General features: G+C 39.5%; 3 protein-coding genes across 6 annotated transcripts; all 3 read left to right on the plus strand.

Annotated features, from left to right (window-relative positions):
- Window positions 1-420: 420 nt before the first annotated feature.
- Window positions 421-6,505, plus strand: LOC141908006 (uncharacterized). Of its 2 annotated transcripts, none has more exons than XM_074797767.1 (3): window positions 421-505; window positions 2,919-6,070; window positions 6,371-6,505. In XM_074797767.1, exon 2 carries the CDS (start codon window positions 2,922-2,924, stop codon window positions 4,830-4,832), a length of 1,911 nt encoding a protein of 636 aa, XP_074653868.1. In that variant the 5' UTR covers window positions 421-505; window positions 2,919-2,921; the 3' UTR covers window positions 4,833-6,070; window positions 6,371-6,505. The 2 variants fall into 2 exon arrangements, with proteins under 2 accessions (XP_074653868.1, XP_074653867.1); XM_074797766.1 differs by lacking the exon at window positions 421-505 and adding an exon at window positions 643-743.
- Window positions 6,412-19,308, plus strand: LOC141908007 (uncharacterized). Of its 3 annotated transcripts, none has more exons than XM_074797768.1 (2): window positions 6,412-6,862; window positions 16,569-19,308. In XM_074797768.1, the coding sequence occupies exon 2, from the start codon at window positions 16,579-16,581 to the stop codon at window positions 18,484-18,486; it is 1,908 nt and encodes a 635-aa protein (XP_074653869.1). In that variant the 5' UTR covers window positions 6,412-6,862; window positions 16,569-16,578; the 3' UTR covers window positions 18,487-19,308. The 3 variants fall into 3 exon arrangements, with proteins under 3 accessions (XP_074653869.1, XP_074653871.1, XP_074653870.1); XM_074797770.1 differs by lacking the exon at window positions 6,412-6,862 and adding an exon at window positions 8,221-8,483; XM_074797769.1 differs by lacking the exon at window positions 6,412-6,862 and adding an exon at window positions 9,295-9,351.
- On the plus strand, window positions 11,434-13,823 carry LOC141908857 (chromaffin granule amine transporter-like). The gene has a single exon (XM_074799088.1). The coding sequence runs from the start codon at window positions 11,865-11,867 to the stop codon at window positions 13,236-13,238; it is 1,374 nt and encodes a 457-aa protein (XP_074655189.1). The 5' UTR covers window positions 11,434-11,864; the 3' UTR covers window positions 13,239-13,823.
- Window positions 19,309-20,299: the final 991 nt, after the last annotated feature.

Below are 20,299 nucleotides of genomic sequence, written 5' to 3' on the forward strand. Positions count from 1 at the left end.
GAATGATTTATTGTCGACAATCCTAAACAATCAGTCATGTGCATATATATGTGATTTTCGAAGGCGTTATTAAACTTACAAGTTAGATTTACTCGTTAATTTCTTTGATGTTTGAAAAAAATGTGTCGATCATCGAGATGCATTTAGTACCGAACCGCATTGCGCGCTCTGCTCCCGCACGGATGCTGGAGCGCGCGGCGCACGGATCGTGAATAGGAAGGCTCCCGCCTGATGTCGCCTTGGTGATCGTGAAACAGATGTTGTCATACACACCGTTTCACGAATCCGATGTACGACTATACGACACCGGTATATAGAACGATGACTCACAGAGCTCTCGGATTCTCGGGGAAACACCCTCCTAAATCAAACATGAACTAGATATTCACGGCGTCCTGTATTGGCAGGCGCCGATTATCACACACACGGCCGGTGGTCCACGTCAGTTAATGAATGACCACGACTTTACTTTCCCCGGTGAAATGATGAACGCGCTCTGAGTTTGGTAGGTTATTTCCATAGTTTTATTTCAGCGCTCAAACTGTGTACAGTTAAGTCTCAACACATTCATTAGATAGTAGTATAGCGGTTGCCGGGGTTATTGATTTGACACAAGGGACAATGAAAACTTGATAGGCTTATGCACGTTGTATATATAGTAAATACTGTGTTTTAGTCGTTAAGCTTATACTGGAACAAACGCGTGTCCTTGTTGGATTACTACTCTTGATCCGTAGACACAGGTGAGGAGTGATGATGCGGTTTGCAAAACCGAGGCTGATTTAAACGAGAATAATGCATCGGGTTATATTATCCTGTCGTGGAAATTAGATGCAAACGATCACTATCAATATTCATGATTCAGTATTAAAGTTTGAATTTCTGTATAGATAAAATTTAAACAGCTTAAACGGTTTCTGCGGAATATTGCACAATATGTGTCATATGCAATGGATTAGCATCTACAGAGGGTGAGGAGAAAAGTGACGGGGTTTGCAAAACCGAGGCTGATTTTAACGAGAATAATGGACTGGGAATCGATGACCTTCAAAAACCGGCTGATAATTATTATTATTCGATTACGGCAATGAGATGCAAAGGATCGCTTTGTTTTATTGCTCAGTATTCATGATTCAGTGTGAAAGGTTCAATTACTGTATAAATAGAACTTAAAACGAGCTTAAAAGGTTTCAGCGGAATATCGCATGATGATTCATTTTCGGCGATCCCTTTATTCGTCCCATCAAAGCGGTTTAATGAACTTTCGTTATTGTTCATGAAACAAGATTATGATGATTATTCGCCGATGCGAACCATTTCATTTTAAATGTCGAATGATTTTTCACGGCCTCAGGTTAATTCAACACTAATTCGCTGGCTCCCGGCAGATAAAACTGTCTCTTGAAATAAGTCCTAGGTACGTGTTTCATGGATGTGTTTTCTATAGGTGTATACGGCTTCTGTCTACGTCGTTGATTTATGCATAGTGTCTAACACAGACAAACAATGTCGTCACGTTTACTACAAAAAATGTCACTGATTGTATATATACATACACATCTATATATTTCATATTCTACGCAATACTTTATCTACATGTATATGTTGACTACAGTATTTTACTCGAATAAAACCTGTTAAAAATTCGAAAAATCTGGGTCATAGTTAATACTTCAAGCTTTGAGCGATACCTGCTATATATATATATATATATATATATATATATATATATATATATATATATATATATATATATATATATATATATATATATATATATATATATATATATATATATATATATATATATATATATATTTAAGGATGACTCCGCCGAATAAACAAAAACCACGGGACGACCGTTCTCGTTGAAGTATCGAGTGAAAAATTAAGGTCGCAGGCCCGTAGGCAGAGGGGGCTACTGGGGTTACTGGTAAACCCTCATTTGGCTGATAGTGCCCTTTTTCTGAGATGTACTTATTTGATTTAAAACCCTTTACTTCTTTACCTTGAGCAAACTTTTCACGAAAGGCCACTTTCACATAGCACGGCGCAACATTTTATGGGCATATTGAGGGCACCCTTTCCACAAAAAGGACACTTTCATTGACGTAAAAGGGCAGTTTCCATGCATAAGATTGAACCAGAAAACGACCCTTTATATCAAATAACCCCCACTCTCTAAATCCTGCCTATACGGGCCTGAGTCGGTCACCATCGCATCCAATTTTAAACCAAGTGAAATATGGCCCAAGGCCTAGACGATAATTACTCTGATCATATTATTCAAATCACGAATTTATTGCCGATTTAACCGGTATCGATTACTGAAATATATATAAAGTTAACACCGTGATTTAGAGAACAGATTTCCCAAATAGTGTATTATATATTAGTATTCTAAACGGACTTTGCATTTTTATTATCAGTTGAGATGTAATAACTATAAAGATTAACACACATCAAAGCTGCTGACGTTCTAATTTATAATGGATATATTATAATATATACAGTAAATTGAATCGTATGTCAATTAATAGTGAAACTATGAATGTGAAATTTGGTGTTTGTTTGTTTAATGGTGACTAACATTGAGCGTATTCGGTAAAGCGACATTCTTTAGTTAATCACACATTATTCATTCTTTAAATTTGAAACGACTATTTTCAGATCAATTTCGTTTGCACCGTGCTTGAATTTCTTCTTTCTACCGGTATCGCTCTTTACTCGGTTCGATTCCACATATTTTGCCCAAGCTTATATTTGTTGATTTAATATCTTCTTTCCGGCGCTGGCGCTGTGGTGCCGGTGCGGTGTGTATTTTTAGATGCATATCTACGAATAGTTTTTGCTACTACACGCATCGACGCGTTTGCATAAGATATCTCATTTTGATCCCGTATATCATTTAATTTCAGACGATGCACCAGTACGCGATGTTGAAGTTACTGTGGTTCACGGCGGCTGCAGCTGCAGCGGTTCTATCAAATCAGGTGCTAGCCTGTCCACAGCAGTGCACCTGTTCGTCCAGCCGGGACGGACTTCAGGTTAAATGCAGTGGACAGTTCAACAATTTTCCGACTGGTATTCCGGTGGATGTCGTGTCTTTGACGATTGTCGGCGCCCAGAACGGCTCGTCTGCGATTACCGATGTAACCTCCACTAGCCTATCAACGTTCACCAAACTGCAGACGTTGATTTTGACCCAGCTCGGTATTCGAAACGTCGCCAGTGACGCCTTCGCGTCGAATCCGACCATCAAGGATTTGGACCTGCGCAATAACCAGCTATCTTCGTTACCGACTGGCCTGTTTGCCAGTTTTCCGCTTCTCGTTAAGTTGGATTTATCGCACAATCAAATAACGACCATACAATCGGGAACTTTCACGCCGTTGATTTCACTTTCGTTTCTCAATCTGAGAAATAACGCTATTTCTAGCCTGAACAAGTCTACGTTTCAGGATCTCGTTCGCCTCGAGAGCGTGGACCTCAGCGACAATCATGTGAACTTCCTCGAACCGAACATATTCCAAGGTCTCAATCTGTTGCGCACTGTCAAGTTAAACAATTGTTCTCTGACGAATTTGGATCCTCAGTTTTTTTCGAATGTTCCTCGAATTAAGATCGTCGATGTCAGAAATAATCGTATATCCACGATCGCAAGCGGTCTGTTCGCTAACACGTCTGCTCTGATCGACCTACAGCTGGACGGGAACCTGTTAACAGCGCTACCTTCCGGCGTATTGACCGGACTAAAACTTAAAATGCTCGGACTATCCAAGAATAGTATTTCATCAATAGATCCCGCCGTATTCTCGGAATTTTCCTGCGATCGGCTCCGTCTAGCGGACAACGGAATGACGTCACTAGTGCCCGGGCAGTTCGACGCTTTGAACGGGAGCTTGCTCTCTTTATATCTCGCCGGTAATCCATTTCGTGAAGTAACGAAACAGATGCTATCGTTCATACCGAAGCTACGAATTCTCGATCTCTCCCGCGCCAAACTAGTTTCATTCGACCCGAACATTGTCAGCGGTTTGGAGATTCAGTTGTTGAACGTATCGCGAAACGACTTCCGCGCCTTGGGCGACGATGTTTTAAACGCTTTCGCTAAACTCGGACTGGTAGATCTCACCGAGAACAACTGGAATTGTACGTGCTTTCAGAGTAATCTGCAAACATGGCTCAATTCCGCGGGATACAGTCAAAACTGTGTACCGGGAAACTGGCCGAACCACGCCGCCAACAAACCATTGTCCGAACTACGTAAGGAATTTAACTGTTTGCGATGTGGCCAGTATCCAACCGTAAACAGGGGTAAATTGATCGCTAATCTAACGGCTAAAGAGCTGGAACAGTGTATCTACTCGGCTTCCTGGTTCACGTTGGACCGGCAAGTCATGGTATTCGCCGGTGCAACTTGCATCTTAACGGTCATCATATTCGTGGCGTTCACCTTGATTTGCCGTGCTTTGCGCAGGAAACAGAAAGAATACGATTTGAAAAGTAAAACCGTTAACAATCAATCGGTATCGGTTATTCCGGACAACGACAACAACGGCTACGCTTCCAGCGCGCCGATTCTAGCTTCCATGGAGGATCTCACCGACGGTCAAGGTCGAATGTTTACGAACCCGGCCTTCGCTCGGAGCGATAGCCGCGTAAACGTTGCGCATCATAGAAAACCCCGCCCTTTGTCCACCAGTAGTATACCGTCCTTGGACGGTTCGGAAGAAATGACGGTCGTCATACCGAACCAAGATTATGGCGGTCATGAAAAAGTCCACCCTCCACGATACGACGAGGTCGTTCGATTAGAATCGGCCATGTGATTATAATATATCACAATTCTGTTATTCTAAACCCGTCTTATCAAAGTTACCAAGTTACGTCCATTTATCGAATTTATGTTATATATATATATATATATATACAATATTTGTTGATATTCTACTTAATGTTTAGGTAAATCACGTATTGTTTTTTTTGTTGAAAACCGTCCTAATAATTATTAGTATAGGCTTATCATAGTAAACGTTATAACTGAAAAGATATGTAAATGTTATACAGTATAATAATGAATTTTGTTCCGTCCACACCTGATCGAGTTCGATACAGTATGAACCAAATGATGATGATATATTTTTCTAATATAGCGCAACATCTGCATCATCTATGATGTAATCCTTTAAGTGACAATAAGGTTTGAAACAGAAATCCATCCATTCAGGAGATATATTGGACATAGAATGATCAAATTGATGAAACATAAAGTCAAATATGTTCTGAAAGATAAGTTATTAGATTTTGAAAATTTCGATTATAAAACTGGGATCTGCTATGACTAGGTAGCACAATCCACAGCGCAGGAACAGCGGGATTTAAAAGCCCTGTCCCCAAAATGTCTAAAATCTCTAAGAGATATTACGATTACCACGCGTTGATAAAACCATGGACTCCAGAGTGCATGACAAAACTCGACCGAGATTAAAATCAAACTAGCAGCCAGTGATTCTGTTACTAAGGCGATGTTTCATCACTTAGCGACGCGTAACAATTTCTCATGAAATAAATCGTCATCCGAAACTCAAGTATTGCCACTGGAATGAGGAGTCTGTCTGTATAAGGAATATGCGGTGGTGAAATCGAGTTGTTGCTTGGTCTGAAAAATGAGTAAAAATTATGAATCATGGGTGTTAAAAATAACGACGCTGACGCGATTTATCACGTAGCGGTGACCGTCGAATACGGCGAGATCGTCTGCGAGATCGTCTGGCGGTGACGGCGACTGCGAGACGCAATTATCCCGCTCCGACCTCATCTATATAATGACACATGACTAACAAAAAGTGCCGTATGTATTTATGGCATCGAAATGTATGTTAACGTGAAGTGCCTCGTAGAGAGCTGAATCAACATTGTCCGTTATTATACGCGGACCGAGATCGAGAATAGTTCGCGCTGACGGAGGAGACCGACTTTTTTAAGTGATGAGAATACAAAAATCTCCTCTTCCGAACACGGTGGACATGTTGTTCGTTGAAGTGTGCGCTGATATAGAAGGACTTTTGTAAATAAACACTATTTATACGTTTATATATATATATATATATATATATATATATATATATATATATATATATATATATATATATATATATATATATATATATATATATATATATATATATATATATATATATATATATATATATATATATATATATATATATATATATATATATATATATATATATATATATATATATATATATATATATATATATATATATATATATATATATATATATATATATATATATATATATATATATATATTTATATTTCGGCCTGTCCTCGTGTGCAAAAGCTATCTGTGTTTGTAAACTGGATTTTGGAAAGCCGGCTGATCGCGGTGGAGTACGAGTTAAACGTAGTTCGTTAAATTACTGATATAAGTCGTCGCGAAACACAAGGTTGAAAGTCTGGGAATATTGAATGTGTACATCCCCGGCTCGGCGAGTGGTAAAGAGATATTCCCGATAATTTGTCGAGTGGGATTTTTCAAGTGCTCCGAACATCTGTGCGAGTAGATATATATATATATTTATACGAAACAACACACGGAACGTAAAAATGCCGTAACCTCTAAAACGTCTGTTTTAAGCCTGGGGTTATCTCGACTGTTTGAAACGCGTATAATATCTGGTGAGTTGCAATAATCGAAGACAACGTATTACGCATTGAACATCGAAGCATATTTCATAGACTATCGGGAAATCAACGAATTTGAAGATACTGTAAAGACACTCTCTCCCAATTGGACACTGGCTACATTATAATGCTGCGTCGCTGAAAAATGGTAAGATTTGATTTCACTTTCGATGAACTAGTAGTATGAAATCTAAAAAAAATGATTTGGGCTGCGTGGGGTCAAAATGTTTAACTTTCATTAGCGAGAGTATTCTAAGGTAAGTAAGTGTACTACACAACCACGGAATGGCTGACAACAGCGATTTGAAAATGATGAGAATTTGTGAGCCCAGCTTAAGTTCACACGTTGGTCCTCCTTGTATAAGTAGTCTAAGATTGGTTTTTCGAGAGCTTTTAAAGTTTCCACGCAAACGTAACCTTATATTTGAAATGTCCGGTCATAACCCCTTATAACACGACATACCGTGGGCTATGTGGGCTCTACTCGTAGAAGAACAGTGCAAAATTCTATACTCCTACAATCTGTAAAAAATATTCGCTTTATTTCACAGCGAATTCTATATACCCAACGATCAAAATATTTGCATAAAAAGTTCGTTTATATCTATGTGTGACACGCACGCGATAAATCAATGATAGCGTGTCGTTACATATATATCTATATACTTTTAACGCTTGACTTCCGGTATAAATGGGCCCGGTTCAGGTAGACCGAGCGAGCGGGCGACCCCGATCAAATATTTTGATGGTGAGACAACGGCTTCCGTTCGCTCATTATCATAATATTGATAATGATAATAATAGTGATGCTGATTATTATTGTAATTGTCATAATAGGAACTCTTGGGTCGGTGTTCGTATGGTAACACGCGTAAAGTGTTTAAGTGTTGAATATACTCGGAAATACCGAGTTATTACAAAATTGCGAAACACGTCATTAATATTGCGTAAAAACCACCGGAAGACCAAGCCCTTCATTTATTAGACCAGTAGGTCTTCAATTCTTATCTCGCTGTAGAGAATTCATTGTAAGATATCGAAAAATCCTTTTTGATTATCGACAAGCTTTTATCTTCTAGCGAGGCCGAAAACTGTCAAATATATCAAAAGTAGATCGTATTATTTCTGGTAAACGAAATTCTAAATTTCAGTTTTCATGTGCTGGACTATAGAACTAATGCGTAAAAATGAAACCCTAACGATGTGTGGATTCGCTTGTATTTCATGATCATGCTGGTAATGTTACTCGCTGTATGAAAAGGTTCACAATGAGAAATATTATCGAAGGAAACCATTAAATATCCGCCCACGTATAGCTACTCAGATGAAAGTTCAACCCACCTATCAAACTAACCTCGCGAAATATGATTCACAAAGCGAAACAAACGTTATTTACAATATTTTTTACACCACCGTAAATACTGGAGGTGTGTCAATTTATAGCGCGTTGAAAAGCTGTTTTTTAATGCAACAACGCTGTACGTTTATTACACACACGTATCCACCCCTTGAAGTGCAGTTCTTTTATATTTGAGTCGAGTCGGTGACGTAAGATGCAAAATGTTCGAGTTTATTGTTTGCGAGACTGGCAATGTTTTCCATTCAGCCTCCAGAAAGACGGGAATTTTGTTCTTGCAGTCTGTCGACGATATTATGACTATTTGGTTCTATTTTTGATGTATTCTGTTGTTGGAGAGAATTCTCTTTTTGCTCACCGTTTACTATAGCAGCTAAACTTCAGCTCTGGATGGATATATTATGTAACTACAGTAAGTCGGTGGATATCTTCTCTTTTTTTTTCATAAATTCTTTATACTGAAACATCCGAGCGTATATGCATATAAAACATGTGAGTGTATATGAAGATTTTGATGGTTATCTGATTAACTTGATTAACGATCAGAAAGTTTCACTCACATATTCAGATTTGCTTGGGCGCATGCTTGAAGTACATTAAACCTTACCCTAAACATGAGAATTGAAAAGTTCTTATAGATTTATTGGATGGGAGTTTATTTGACACGTTTCGTACTCAATTCTTCATAAAAATTTAAACATAACCAAAGAACCATTTTGCCGCCATTTTGTCACGTTTGCATTTTGGGGATTCCCTAGGCATTGGAAAACTCCTTCCGTGTCATTCTGTGATAATATTCTCGGATCACCCACACGTCACTGGGAATACCTCGCCTTCACCAGACCGTAACCGTTTGCCTTTAAAAGGAGCTTCGATTCTATTGAAATACCTTAAAGAACGCGGCGTATAGATAAAGTCTATCGGAGCTACATAGTTTAATAAAATACTTTCATCAATAGATAAAATAAATGTTTTGTGCGTTTGTGCTTTCGGCCCACGATATAAACTGGTATGCGGCTGAGTGTTGAATAGAGAATCACAGGTATAACCCACTGACTGTCAGATTCATTTTAAAAATATACATATTTCTACTCAGTGCCGAGTGTGGGTGCCCATAAAACACTCGCTGTGCAGCTTTTTATTAGCATTTTTATGGAATATTTTGACGCTTATGAATACATGTATGTAATACCCGTAATTCATGAACACCGATTTCTAGATGGACCTATTCGATTTGAAACATGGCACCGCCAAAACTTTCACTGATATTCTGAAAATCGGTAGGTATGGAATTAATTAAAATGCAAAATTAAATCCTTTTGATTTTATAAAATCTGTAAAATGCTATGCTTAAAACAATCGTATATTTTAAGTCCATTCAGCGACCTAGTTGAACATTGAACCGCTTAAAAATGTGAGTATAGAATAATGTGATATCACTTGACGATATCAAAAATTTCATAACATTACATATTTTACGAAGAGCGTTACGTTTGTTTGTCGTTGATGGTTCGTACCATTCAACCATGGACATCCTCCTAATGACGTGAGTTTCAGCGGGGGGGGGGGGGGGGGGGCAACTTAGCCCTGGCAAGCGAGGATGCATGAACATGACTATGCCTGATATATTCATGGATCCATAGTAACCGCACAACTAAGTGTCATTAACAAAGTTACAAACACCGAGTAGACAATTAGACAAGTAACAACTTATCGAACATGACTCAGATATAGTTCAAAACTTAAACATGGAATTAGTTGTATGTCACATGTGTCTTGTAAGCCTTATTATAGGTTGGCTTGTTTTATATGTATGGGCGGCCATCCCCGCCAAACAGACGTTTAAGTCATCACGTGAAGGATAAACCCATAACGTGAAGGATAAACTCATAACATGAAGGATATTGTCATGACGTGAAGGACCAACTAATCAAGGATACACCTATTATGTCACCAGATGGCGTGCCAGTCGGTCGAAGTAAATTTTGTTGTACGCAGGCGTCATGACGTGAACTTTAATTACTCTAGCATGAGCGTCACTGTAGTTTCTATTAGGTTCGAATCCCACAAAATATTGATCCTTATTTCAAATTGATGACCACAATGTCGCTGATTTATTCTATAAGCAGTGCTATTAATCCCAAAAATTATTCATAGATGTGAGTCTCGATTTGACTCTTTTTTGCTCACAACTGCGGACGGACCAGGATCAGGCATTCTTCGTTTTTTGTCAATAATTGCTTAAGAAGATCATTCGTATATTTTGGATAACGTGTTATATCAGTAAGCTGAAAATTTGAGATATATAGCGGTGTAAGAATAAATCCGAATATATTTTTCTATTACACAATTTCGGGATTCGAACCTAATAGCACATACAAATAGATACTGGGGCCTTCAAAGTTTATTGTTTCATACTTGAGATGAGAAACCTTTTACGCGGCAAACAAAGTAAACCAGCGATACTTCATAATTTGCGGGATTCGAACCTAATACGCAGAAACTTATTCAAGTTACCATGTCATGACGCCTGCGCACAACTGAACATATTTCTGATCGACTGGAACGCTATCTGGTGACATGATAGGTTTATCCTTGATGACGTGAGTTGATCCTTCACGTCATGACATTATCTTTCACGTTATGAGTTAATCCTTCACGTTACTACATTATACTTCACGTTATAGGTTTATCCTTCACGTGATGACTGAAGTGTCTCTTTGGCGGGGATGGCCGCCCATATATACACTTAAAAATAGAAAGATATATGTAGAATTTTACACACAAAAACGCGTTTCTATAATTCGTAGGCTTCTCATTCCCTTCACGGTACATTGCGTCGAATTTTTCATAAGCCGTGAATAAACAGCGGATTCTATTCAGTAAAAGCGTTTTGAAACGCCCCAAATGTGTATAGAAATCCCTGTAAATAATAGGGCCATGCATTTAGATATCAAGCGAGGTGATTATTTGAAAAAATTGATCGAAAGTTCGGCTTAGACACAAATTCATGTTCAGGACTATCCTCTGTTATAAGAACTGGTTTAAAAAGAACTGGTTTTCAAGAAAATGATATTCAATAGATATTCAATAGAAAATGATATTCAAATGATATTCAATTCGTGATATCTTTTGCTCAAACCTATTTCGATCGGGCGTTTCTAATGGGGCAGGTATAGTGGAGATATAGGTGTTCCGGATATGTTTTGTAAGGATTATATCTTATGGCGCAGTTTAATCATGGCTTCGGATAGAGGATGCATTGACAACCAAAAGATGCTGCTGTCTATATATAATACATCAGGATGCTGGATTATTGACACCAATAAATGAACAATATTGCTTACATGTAGATTATTGCTTATACGGCCAAACGTTGCTTATCGAAATCTCTAAGATATTCTTATAGTAACCGGCAACAATCGAAGTTTGACATGAAAAATTGAAATTTTGGTGTCCCGTCAATGTTGGGTTTGACCGCCCTAAGACCTCGCGATTCGTCGTTCCATATCGTGATATGCTTGAAGAAATCGTGAATATTAATAAACTTATATTTTAGTCAGAGGCGATAAGAATTCATATAGAATTCATATAGAACGTGCGATCTGGACTATATCATTCAAGGCCTTACTTTACTGTGATCAAACACCGTAACATTCCAAATATCTAAATTCGAATAGCAAATAATATATTCACCTGGAATATTTAACGACAGCCGGTAGAGGATTAACACACATTAACGGCGATCAAATAAAACTTAGCTCATTTCGATTTCGGCTCACGAGGAACGAGGATGGGGGCTATGAAAGAGGACGAAACTAGGGAAGGTCTGGTCGAAAATGAAACGACCAGCGAAGAAATGGAATACGGCTCGATAGCGGATATCGCCAGCAGTCAGCCGGAGATACCGAAACGCGACGGAGAGAAGAATGATAACGTCAATCCGAAATCAAGTCGTATCTGCTGTAAGACTAGCGTAACGGTGGCCATCGTTTTTATCGTAGGTTTGACTTTGGTTACGATTCAAATGACGTCTGGTACGATTCTGGCCGTTAGTTCGCAGTTGCTTCCCGCAACTCACGACAAATCGACGCACCATTTGGTCGCCGTGAAGATGGCGTTCGTTCAAGTCGCGTTCGAGGTGGGTCTCATTACTGGAGTGATTCTTTGTGGAAAAGTAACGTACACATTCGGCTATGTCTATCCGTTCTGGTCCGGTCTGATAACGGCGTTAGTAGCCATCACTATGTCGATTTTTGCGTTTGTTTGGTGGATACTACCCATCGCGCACTTGCTGATCGGCTTATCTGTGGCGTTTATTCGCAACGCCGGATCGACGATGGTCGCCGTTGCCTTCGACGATAAATCCAAGCGAGTGAAAGCCCTGGCCGTGTTGTACAGCTGCCGGTACGGCGGGATCGGACTGGGATTTGCCACCGGTTTGTACGAGGTACATTGGCTCGGACGTTCCATACCGTTCATGATACTATTCATAACGCTAGGTATAGCCATAATCGTGAGATCTTGCATCGAAGTTGAAAATAACCGAGATTTGGACGCGAAAGTGGAAAAACCGTTTCAGCTCAAAGTTGTAAAATCGATGCTGACCGATCCTCAAACTATGACGTTGATAGGTTTAAATAGTATATATTCAGTTACTTCTAATATATATCTTAGTTTGGTGCCTTTGTGGGTAATGGAATATCTAAAAATTGAACATTGGCAACTGGCTACTGTCCGATTGACTTCGACTGTTACTTTTATATTAAGCTCTAATATTTTCGGTTTGGTCATCTCGAAAACGATTCACCATCGTTGGATTTATTTCGTCGCCTATTGTTTACTAGCGACTACGTCGTTCATTTCGTACCCGTTTATCACGTATATCTGGCAAGCGTTCGGTCCGGACTGCCTCGCTATAGTCGGATTCTCGTTGCAAGGTTGTTTCTATAATTCGTGGCTGTCGGACGTCGCCGATAAAAAATTCGACCAAAACTACGAAACTATATTCGCTTTAAGTGTAGTGATAAGCCACGTAATAACGATTGCAGCGCTATCGACGGCCGGCACCCTGCAGCATATCGTCGGCTATCCGGCAATTTTTATTACCGTCGGTATTTTGAATTGTATCTATTCTTTTACTTCCTTAATTGTTCGAGGTCACTGATAATGCGTGTCGAGCATGCGATGTGGTCCTGGCGAAAAGCGCGTAAGGCATTTTTGTGATTTTCATTCGTTTCTGGCGGATGACCATTAAAAAACCTTAATATTTATGTAAATAGGAAATTATCGATAGCGAATTCGATAAATTCTTTAATGAACATTTTAACTCGGCACCCACGATAGATTACATTTATATACAATGTATACATTTGTTCGGGTCACAAGTTATTGTTAGAAATGAAATATGTTGATGTATAACAATAATTTATTCAATGCCAATATATTTCCCTTAAAAAACGGCTGGGGCTTTAGTTTATGTTCTGTAAACGTCTTTTGCGGGTTTTCGCAATGGATACTCGCAAGTGCTTATGTTCAGAAATCAAAAACATTCACGTTAAAGTGAGTCTATATATGATTTAATTCTCAATATTTTGTTTTCAATGTAAATTTATTCAAATCTGCTGTAATATTTAGATATTTTCGTCTAAATACGGAACAAACATTTGGAAATAGTGTAGAAACGTGTTGAGCTCTGTGTGACAGGTGGCTTAACTATAGAGCTATTCATCGTGTACGTGGGAAACCTCTGGAGAGCGAGAGAAGGGAGTGAGAGGGGAGAGAATGGGGCGAGAGGGGGATGGGAGGGCAGAGAGAGAGAGAGAGAGAGAGAGAGAGAGCGCGGTGAGAGGGCAAAGAGAGGAGTGAGAGGGCAGAGAGAGGAGTGAGAGGGCAGAGAGAGTGGTGAGAGGGCAGAAAGAGGAGTGAGAGGGCAGAGAGAGAGATGAGAGGGCAGAGAGAGTGGTGAGAGGGCAGAGAGAGGAGTGAGAGGGCAGAGAGGGGGAGGGTGGGGGAGAGAGATAAGGGGGCAGGGAGATCGGCGAGACGGCAAAGAGGGGGAGGGTGAGAGAGAGCGAGGGCAGAACGGGAGAGAGGGAGGTAGAGAGAGAAGGCAGAGCGGGAGAGAGGGAGGTAGAGAGAGAGGGCAGAGCGGGAGAGAGGGAGGTAGAGAGGTCCTTGTGCAGTGCCCTTGGTATACCAGAATACCGCGCTCTGTACGCGCGTCGTGTTCACATGTGACTCGGCGCTTAGTAAGCCCGCTTTTAGTAATGCCGATATATAGGGCGATTTCAAGCGCTATCAACGTTTTCTTGTGATTATTTCAAATCCATTCTTAAGCTACTATCCTGTCTGACTGTGACTGTGTTAATTGAAACAATGCTAAGCTGTACAATTAGGGTGGAACCTGGAAAACAGGACATAATTGTTGCATCATGCAATGTGGATCCTCGCTGTAATCTATAATATATGTTCTATTTGTTGAAATGCGTGTTATTGTTGAAATAAAGATCGTTATAAATAAAATATTCGTGTATGCTGTTTTAGTTAAATTCCGACTGTCAGCTTTTTGACAAATCCGTTTCACCGGGTACACTGGCGTCACCATTTTCTATCTCGGCTTTGGGAATATATATCTATTGTCGACAGGTTATTTAACATATTATGTTTGACTATACATTTACTGTAACGCACTGATGTATGCAATTAATGCAATGTATGTAAAGCCGATCGCAAATAAAAAAAAACAACAGAATCGACTGAAATTTATGAGGGGAATATTTTTAGGACCCGAACGAATGAAAAATTATCAAATGTTTTTATTAACTGGATTCTATTCAGACGGGAATTTGAATTTGTGAATCTTTTTTTTTGTGCGCGGATCGTGGAAAAAGTCGTAACATCCAGATTTTACATGATTAATAACCGTACAGTTGACTCGATTGAATTCCATTGATTCCATTACACTTTATTTTACCCGTTTACTCACAGCCGTTCGATATATCGTTGAATATTTTGAGTCTTCTTGAGAATGTTGACAGAGGATTTGATATCTAATAAAGAATATATTTCAACTGGAACCGTTGACTCATGTTGACGGAGGGTATTAACCGAACCGTGAGGTTTGGAACTGAACCGTGCATTCGACTGACTGAACCTGATAACCTGTCGCGTATCTCGCGAATAAGCGATTGAGCACCGAAACGTTAACCGCTGAAACGTTCAAAATGGGGAGCTGCAACACCAGTTATCCCGCCAGGTGGCGTGACGAGCTCCCAGTCATTCGCTGTCAAAATAAGTTTATCATGAATGAACTTTGAACTGAATTTTTCAACTCTGTGATTGGTATAGTCTTCATCAATAATTCATATAATAAGTCGATTTTCATCAAAATGTAGAAAAGACCGAATAACCACTAACGAACCTGGCGGATCTATGTTTGCCACAGGTTCCCCATTGAAACAAGAATTCATATGACTTTTCCCTGAATTTAGAATATTCAAGCGGTTTGATTAAATCTGTCACTTGATTGTTAAGTTATAATAGGTAGATGAACTGATGAACTGTTGCTCACTCACTGCTAAGTTTCACCTAAAAGGTGACCCTTCATCTAATATCTAGTTTTTACAGTACACCTTACTTAGAAATGGCTAACTCTGACCTTTGAGTAACACCTAAAAGGTGACCCTTCATCTAATATCTAGTTTTTACAGTACACCTTACTTAGAAATGGCTAACTCTGACCTTTGAGTAACACCTAAAAGGTGTCCTTTTATCTAATATCTAGTTTTTACAGTACACCTTACTTAGAAATGGCTAACTCTGACCTTTGAGTAACCCAGACAAAACGTCCGGGTTAGTCAAAAGTCATAATTTTTCTGACCTCCTAGCGTATTCGTCTATGTCGTTAAATCGGTCATCGCTAAATTTCCCGGTCCCAGTCTGCCCGAGTTAGGCAAGGTTTACTGTATTTTCGCGACTATGTCGGTAATATATCCACAGACAATGATTAATATTCGATAACAGACGAATCGTTGTCAGGGCCGATCTGGTCATAAGTGCATGGTAATTTAAAAGGTTTTATTCAAACAAATTGATCAACTTGGGAACGATTATTTCAGCGCCCGAAATAGATATTCATTATCGAAGGAGATTTCTGTTTAAGTCGATGCTATAATGCTATAGTACCACGGAGAGATGATCACGAGACTCAGAAATGAACAGAAAGTTCTTATCCAACACCATAAAACATATATAAAGTTTAAAAGATGAAGTGTGTATGTGGAGATAGCTATCGTTTGTTATTCGAGATAAGACGCGTTTAAAGGAAATCCCTTGAGGATAGGAATTTCAAATATTTGAAGTTTTTAACTGATGAAACCGTCTTGATGTAATGCACTAATCTTAAACATTTGATGCGAAACGGAAAATATAAGATTTTTAGAATGTGTTTCAAAAATGGAAATAATCTATGTATTATTCTTTTCGTATCTTTCAGATGACCAGAAATGTTAACGGACGGACTACTCGGATCGACCATTGTAAGAGAATCGCTGGTTACAATATCATCCGCCCTGATCGTCTGCAGCCTGGTCGTGACTGCAGCGACTACACCTTGTCCAGGTCAGTGCACGTGTTTGGACACGGGTTTCGAAGTGCGGGTGAAATGCGTCGGACCGTTTAACGAACTACCGATAGGAATACCGGTCGGGGTAACCTCGCTGGTCCTATCCGGAGCGGACCGGTCGGACGCCGCGCTCGAATCGATCGGTCGCGAAACGTTCAGAAATTTCACTCGCCTTCAAGAGCTCAACATCAACAGAGTACGACTGAAATATCTGCATGACGAAGCGTTCCGTCGATTGTCGAAACTGTCGAAACTGATCTTAAGCGGAAACGAAATTGAAAGAATTCCGCCATCTTTATTCGTAAATTTATACAATTTAGTGTTCGTCGATTTTTCGGATAATTTGATCGACGAACTGCCAGGAGATTTGCTATTGTTGCCTCGATTGTCGGTGCTGTCGTTGAAAAACAACAAAATACAAAATCTATCGAGCGGAATCTTCGAAAACGTCGCGCGTCTTCAATTCCTGGACGTCAGCGGTAACCCGCTCCAGCACGTTCAAGCCGAAACGTTCAGAGGGCTCCCCCTATTGAGGACAATCCGTATGAATAATTGCAGCTTCGTTGAGATCAACAACTATTTGTTGTACTATCTACAAAACATAACGACCATTGAACTGAAAGATAACAAGTTATCGAAAATGGACGCGACTTTGTTCAATACGACGTTGAAACTGAAAGAGTTGCACTTGGACGGCAACGAAATCATATACCTAGAACCCGGGTTTCTGCACGGTCTAAAACTGCGCACGTTGGGTTTGTCGAGAAACAAAATCGTGTCGATGAGCATCGGGGCTTTTCAACAGTTCACAACCGAAATACTGAAACTGAACGACAATTGGATTAAATACCTTTCGCCCGCTTTATTTCGACACATGAACGAAACTCTGAGGTTTTTATACCTCGGCGGGAATCCTTTGACGAATATACAGAAAAGTACATTTTTCGGTTTACCGCGTCTGCGCACGCTCGACCTGTCGCGCACGAGAATTGCGTCACTTCCGGTAGACTTGTTCGCCGGCCTTGAACTGCAATTCGTGAATTTGTCGCGAAATAATTTCTCCAGTTTCGACAACGAAACTTTACAATCGCTGCGACCCGTTGAGTTGGTCGATTTACGCGGTAATCCCTGGGAGTGTACGTGTCATATTAGACCCTTACAGCGCTGGCTCATCGCCAACTCTTACGGGCAGGATTGTCCACCAGGGGGCAGCAGGTTACACCCGTTTAAATTGTTCACCGAAATGAGAAAGGAGTTTAATTGTCTCGAGTGCGGAACTTATCCTTCTATCTACAGGGGTAGAAATTTACTAGACTTGTCTCCCGAGGAGACGCAACAATGTGAATTCATTGAAACGACGACCACTTCGCCCATTCCTCTTCCACCTGTCATACCGTCACGAATAACCCTTCTTGAAATTATTCTGCTTGTAATCGCCGCCATTTTGTTGCTGACAATCATTATTCTGATAATCGTCTGCTGTTATTTGAAGAACAAATCAAAACGTCACAAATACGACGTGCAACGATCATCTGCTTCCGCGGCGGCGGTCGCGTTACATACAGCCGAGCATTCCCATTGGTCGCATTTTCCCGGTTCGCCCGAGGTAGCCAGCGACGCGGCGTGGGGAAATCCGGAACTGTGGTCGATCGAGGCTATAGAATGCGTAGACGCGGCCAAAATATCTAAAAACACGAACGTAAATGGTGTCGATTCAAATCATTACAATTCGGCTTATCATAACCCTTCAGCTAAACAAACGGTTGCTCGACTAGAATCTGTTCTGTGATGGGGTTTTTTTCGCCCGAATTTCTTACGAACCGCACGATAGCCGGTACACTTTTAAATCAACAAATGGACAGAAAGGTTACAGAAAGGTTCTCGATGTTCAATCTGTCGACTGTGAAATATTTACAACCCAAACGCTAACGCATTAATCTGTCCTCAACTCAGTTCAACAATTCAATAATACAATCGAAATTAGATACAAAGATTTATTAGATATAACAAATGTAGAATTTTGTTCCAACTAAGACAATTTCACTAATTTCGTACTGGATATAAAAACTATCGGTTATAACGAACATTATTATCTGGTCCTGTGAAGTTCGCTGATACGTAGTTCCACTCATGTACCGACTAAATTTTAAGATGGAGTCCACCGTAATAGAATTGTAGAATTGAAGAATTGAAGAACGAGATGTATTTTATCAGAGTAATTGTGGTCTTAAACGTATTTGTATATTTTTGTTGTTTTAAGTGAGGGTATTTATAAGCTGTTTATGATTGAGTTGAGAAAATCGTGTAAAACATACATTTCACTTCACTGTGCCTTAAGTTTTGGGGAAATAAGAGTTTTGCTACATGTATTTAAGTCATCTAGTTCTTAGATGAACTTCTTAAGAAAAATATATGCTGCTTACCTAGAATATAATCAGTGAAATATTGTGATTTTGTTGTATGAATTTATGAATTATGTAACATTTAACTGCATATTATTTTTAATATCGCGTATCAAAATATGTAAAAAGTCCCCGAATTCATAGAGACATAATTAATGTTCTAATAATATCTGTATATATGGTATATTTTACACTTTGGAACTGATATTCAGATGAAATAATTTTATATTAAAAACATTTACCGTAAATTGTTAGACTTTTTAATTATTCGAAGGATTGTCGTACAGTCGTTTCTAGAATTTGCGTAAATACTTCGTCGCTGGAGATTTGTTTTTCTACGGAAAACAAATAAGGAAATAAAGTAGGAAAGAATGACAATTCGTATGATATTTACGAAATATTCAACCAAAATCAGAATGACGTATATAAAGCGGAATGGCCAATGAAGGTTCGGACAGTTTGTTGACATTCTCTCCCGTGCTGCCTCCCACGAAAACACGGACGAGTCACCGAGCTTATACGCAAATTGTCCCCGGCTGCTACCGCCACCTGGCAATAAAATGACGCAGGTGACGAAATGATGATAAACATAATTAAAAACTTTTTTGTATAATAATAGTTTTTGTTGTATTTTCCAAAGAATTCTTATTCATTTCAGTTAACCCTGGCATCATTTGTAACCAGCCCACATGATAACCAATATAGACCGAATTCACGTTCAGTGTTTCCGTCCTTAAAGTTTTCTTGTTGTTTAAACAGAAATGCTCGTTAAACTTTCAACCAAAACACCTAGACTGGTTGCCGGTCTCTTCCTTCAGTTAGATTCTGACTATTCTGACTGCGAATGCAGGTGGCGCAGAATTGGACAGGCGACCAGTCTACCAAAACACCGTCACTGAATTCAATCGAAAATGAGAAACCACGCCTTACTAACCAAGTCACACTTACACTGTCCTGACCGGTTCAAACGACACGCTCGACTTGTTTCACTGTGAAAGAAATTTGGTTGACTTGGGAACCCGGACTTGTACTGTGTTACTCAATGTTCAAGACTTAACTTGCCACACTTCTTACTACCACCGATCATTGGTTCATGTTTTCTCTTTTCTTTGTAAATTTCGCTGTCATTTTTGTACCGCTCATAATTTTCATTACAATCGTGACCTCGAAATATCAATAAAATCTAAAACAACTCTCAAG

The sequence above is a fragment of the Tubulanus polymorphus genome, chromosome 7 (assembly GCF_964204645.1).
Source record: "Tubulanus polymorphus chromosome 7, tnTubPoly1.2, whole genome shotgun sequence".
Lineage (NCBI taxonomy): Eukaryota > Metazoa > Nemertea > Palaeonemertea > Tubulaniformes > Tubulanidae > Tubulanus > Tubulanus polymorphus.

Bases quoted from the DNA above. Each gene is read 5' to 3' on its own strand.
- LOC141908006 (XM_074797767.1), top strand. From the start codon at position 2,922: ATGCACCAGTACGCGATGTTGAAGTTACTGTGGTTCACGGCGGCTGCA.
- LOC141908857 (XM_074799088.1), top strand. From the start codon at position 11,865: ATGGGGGCTATGAAAGAGGACGAAACTAGGGAAGGTCTGGTCGAAAAT.
- LOC141908007 (XM_074797768.1), top strand. From the start codon at position 16,579: ATGTTAACGGACGGACTACTCGGATCGACCATTGTAAGAGAATCGCTG.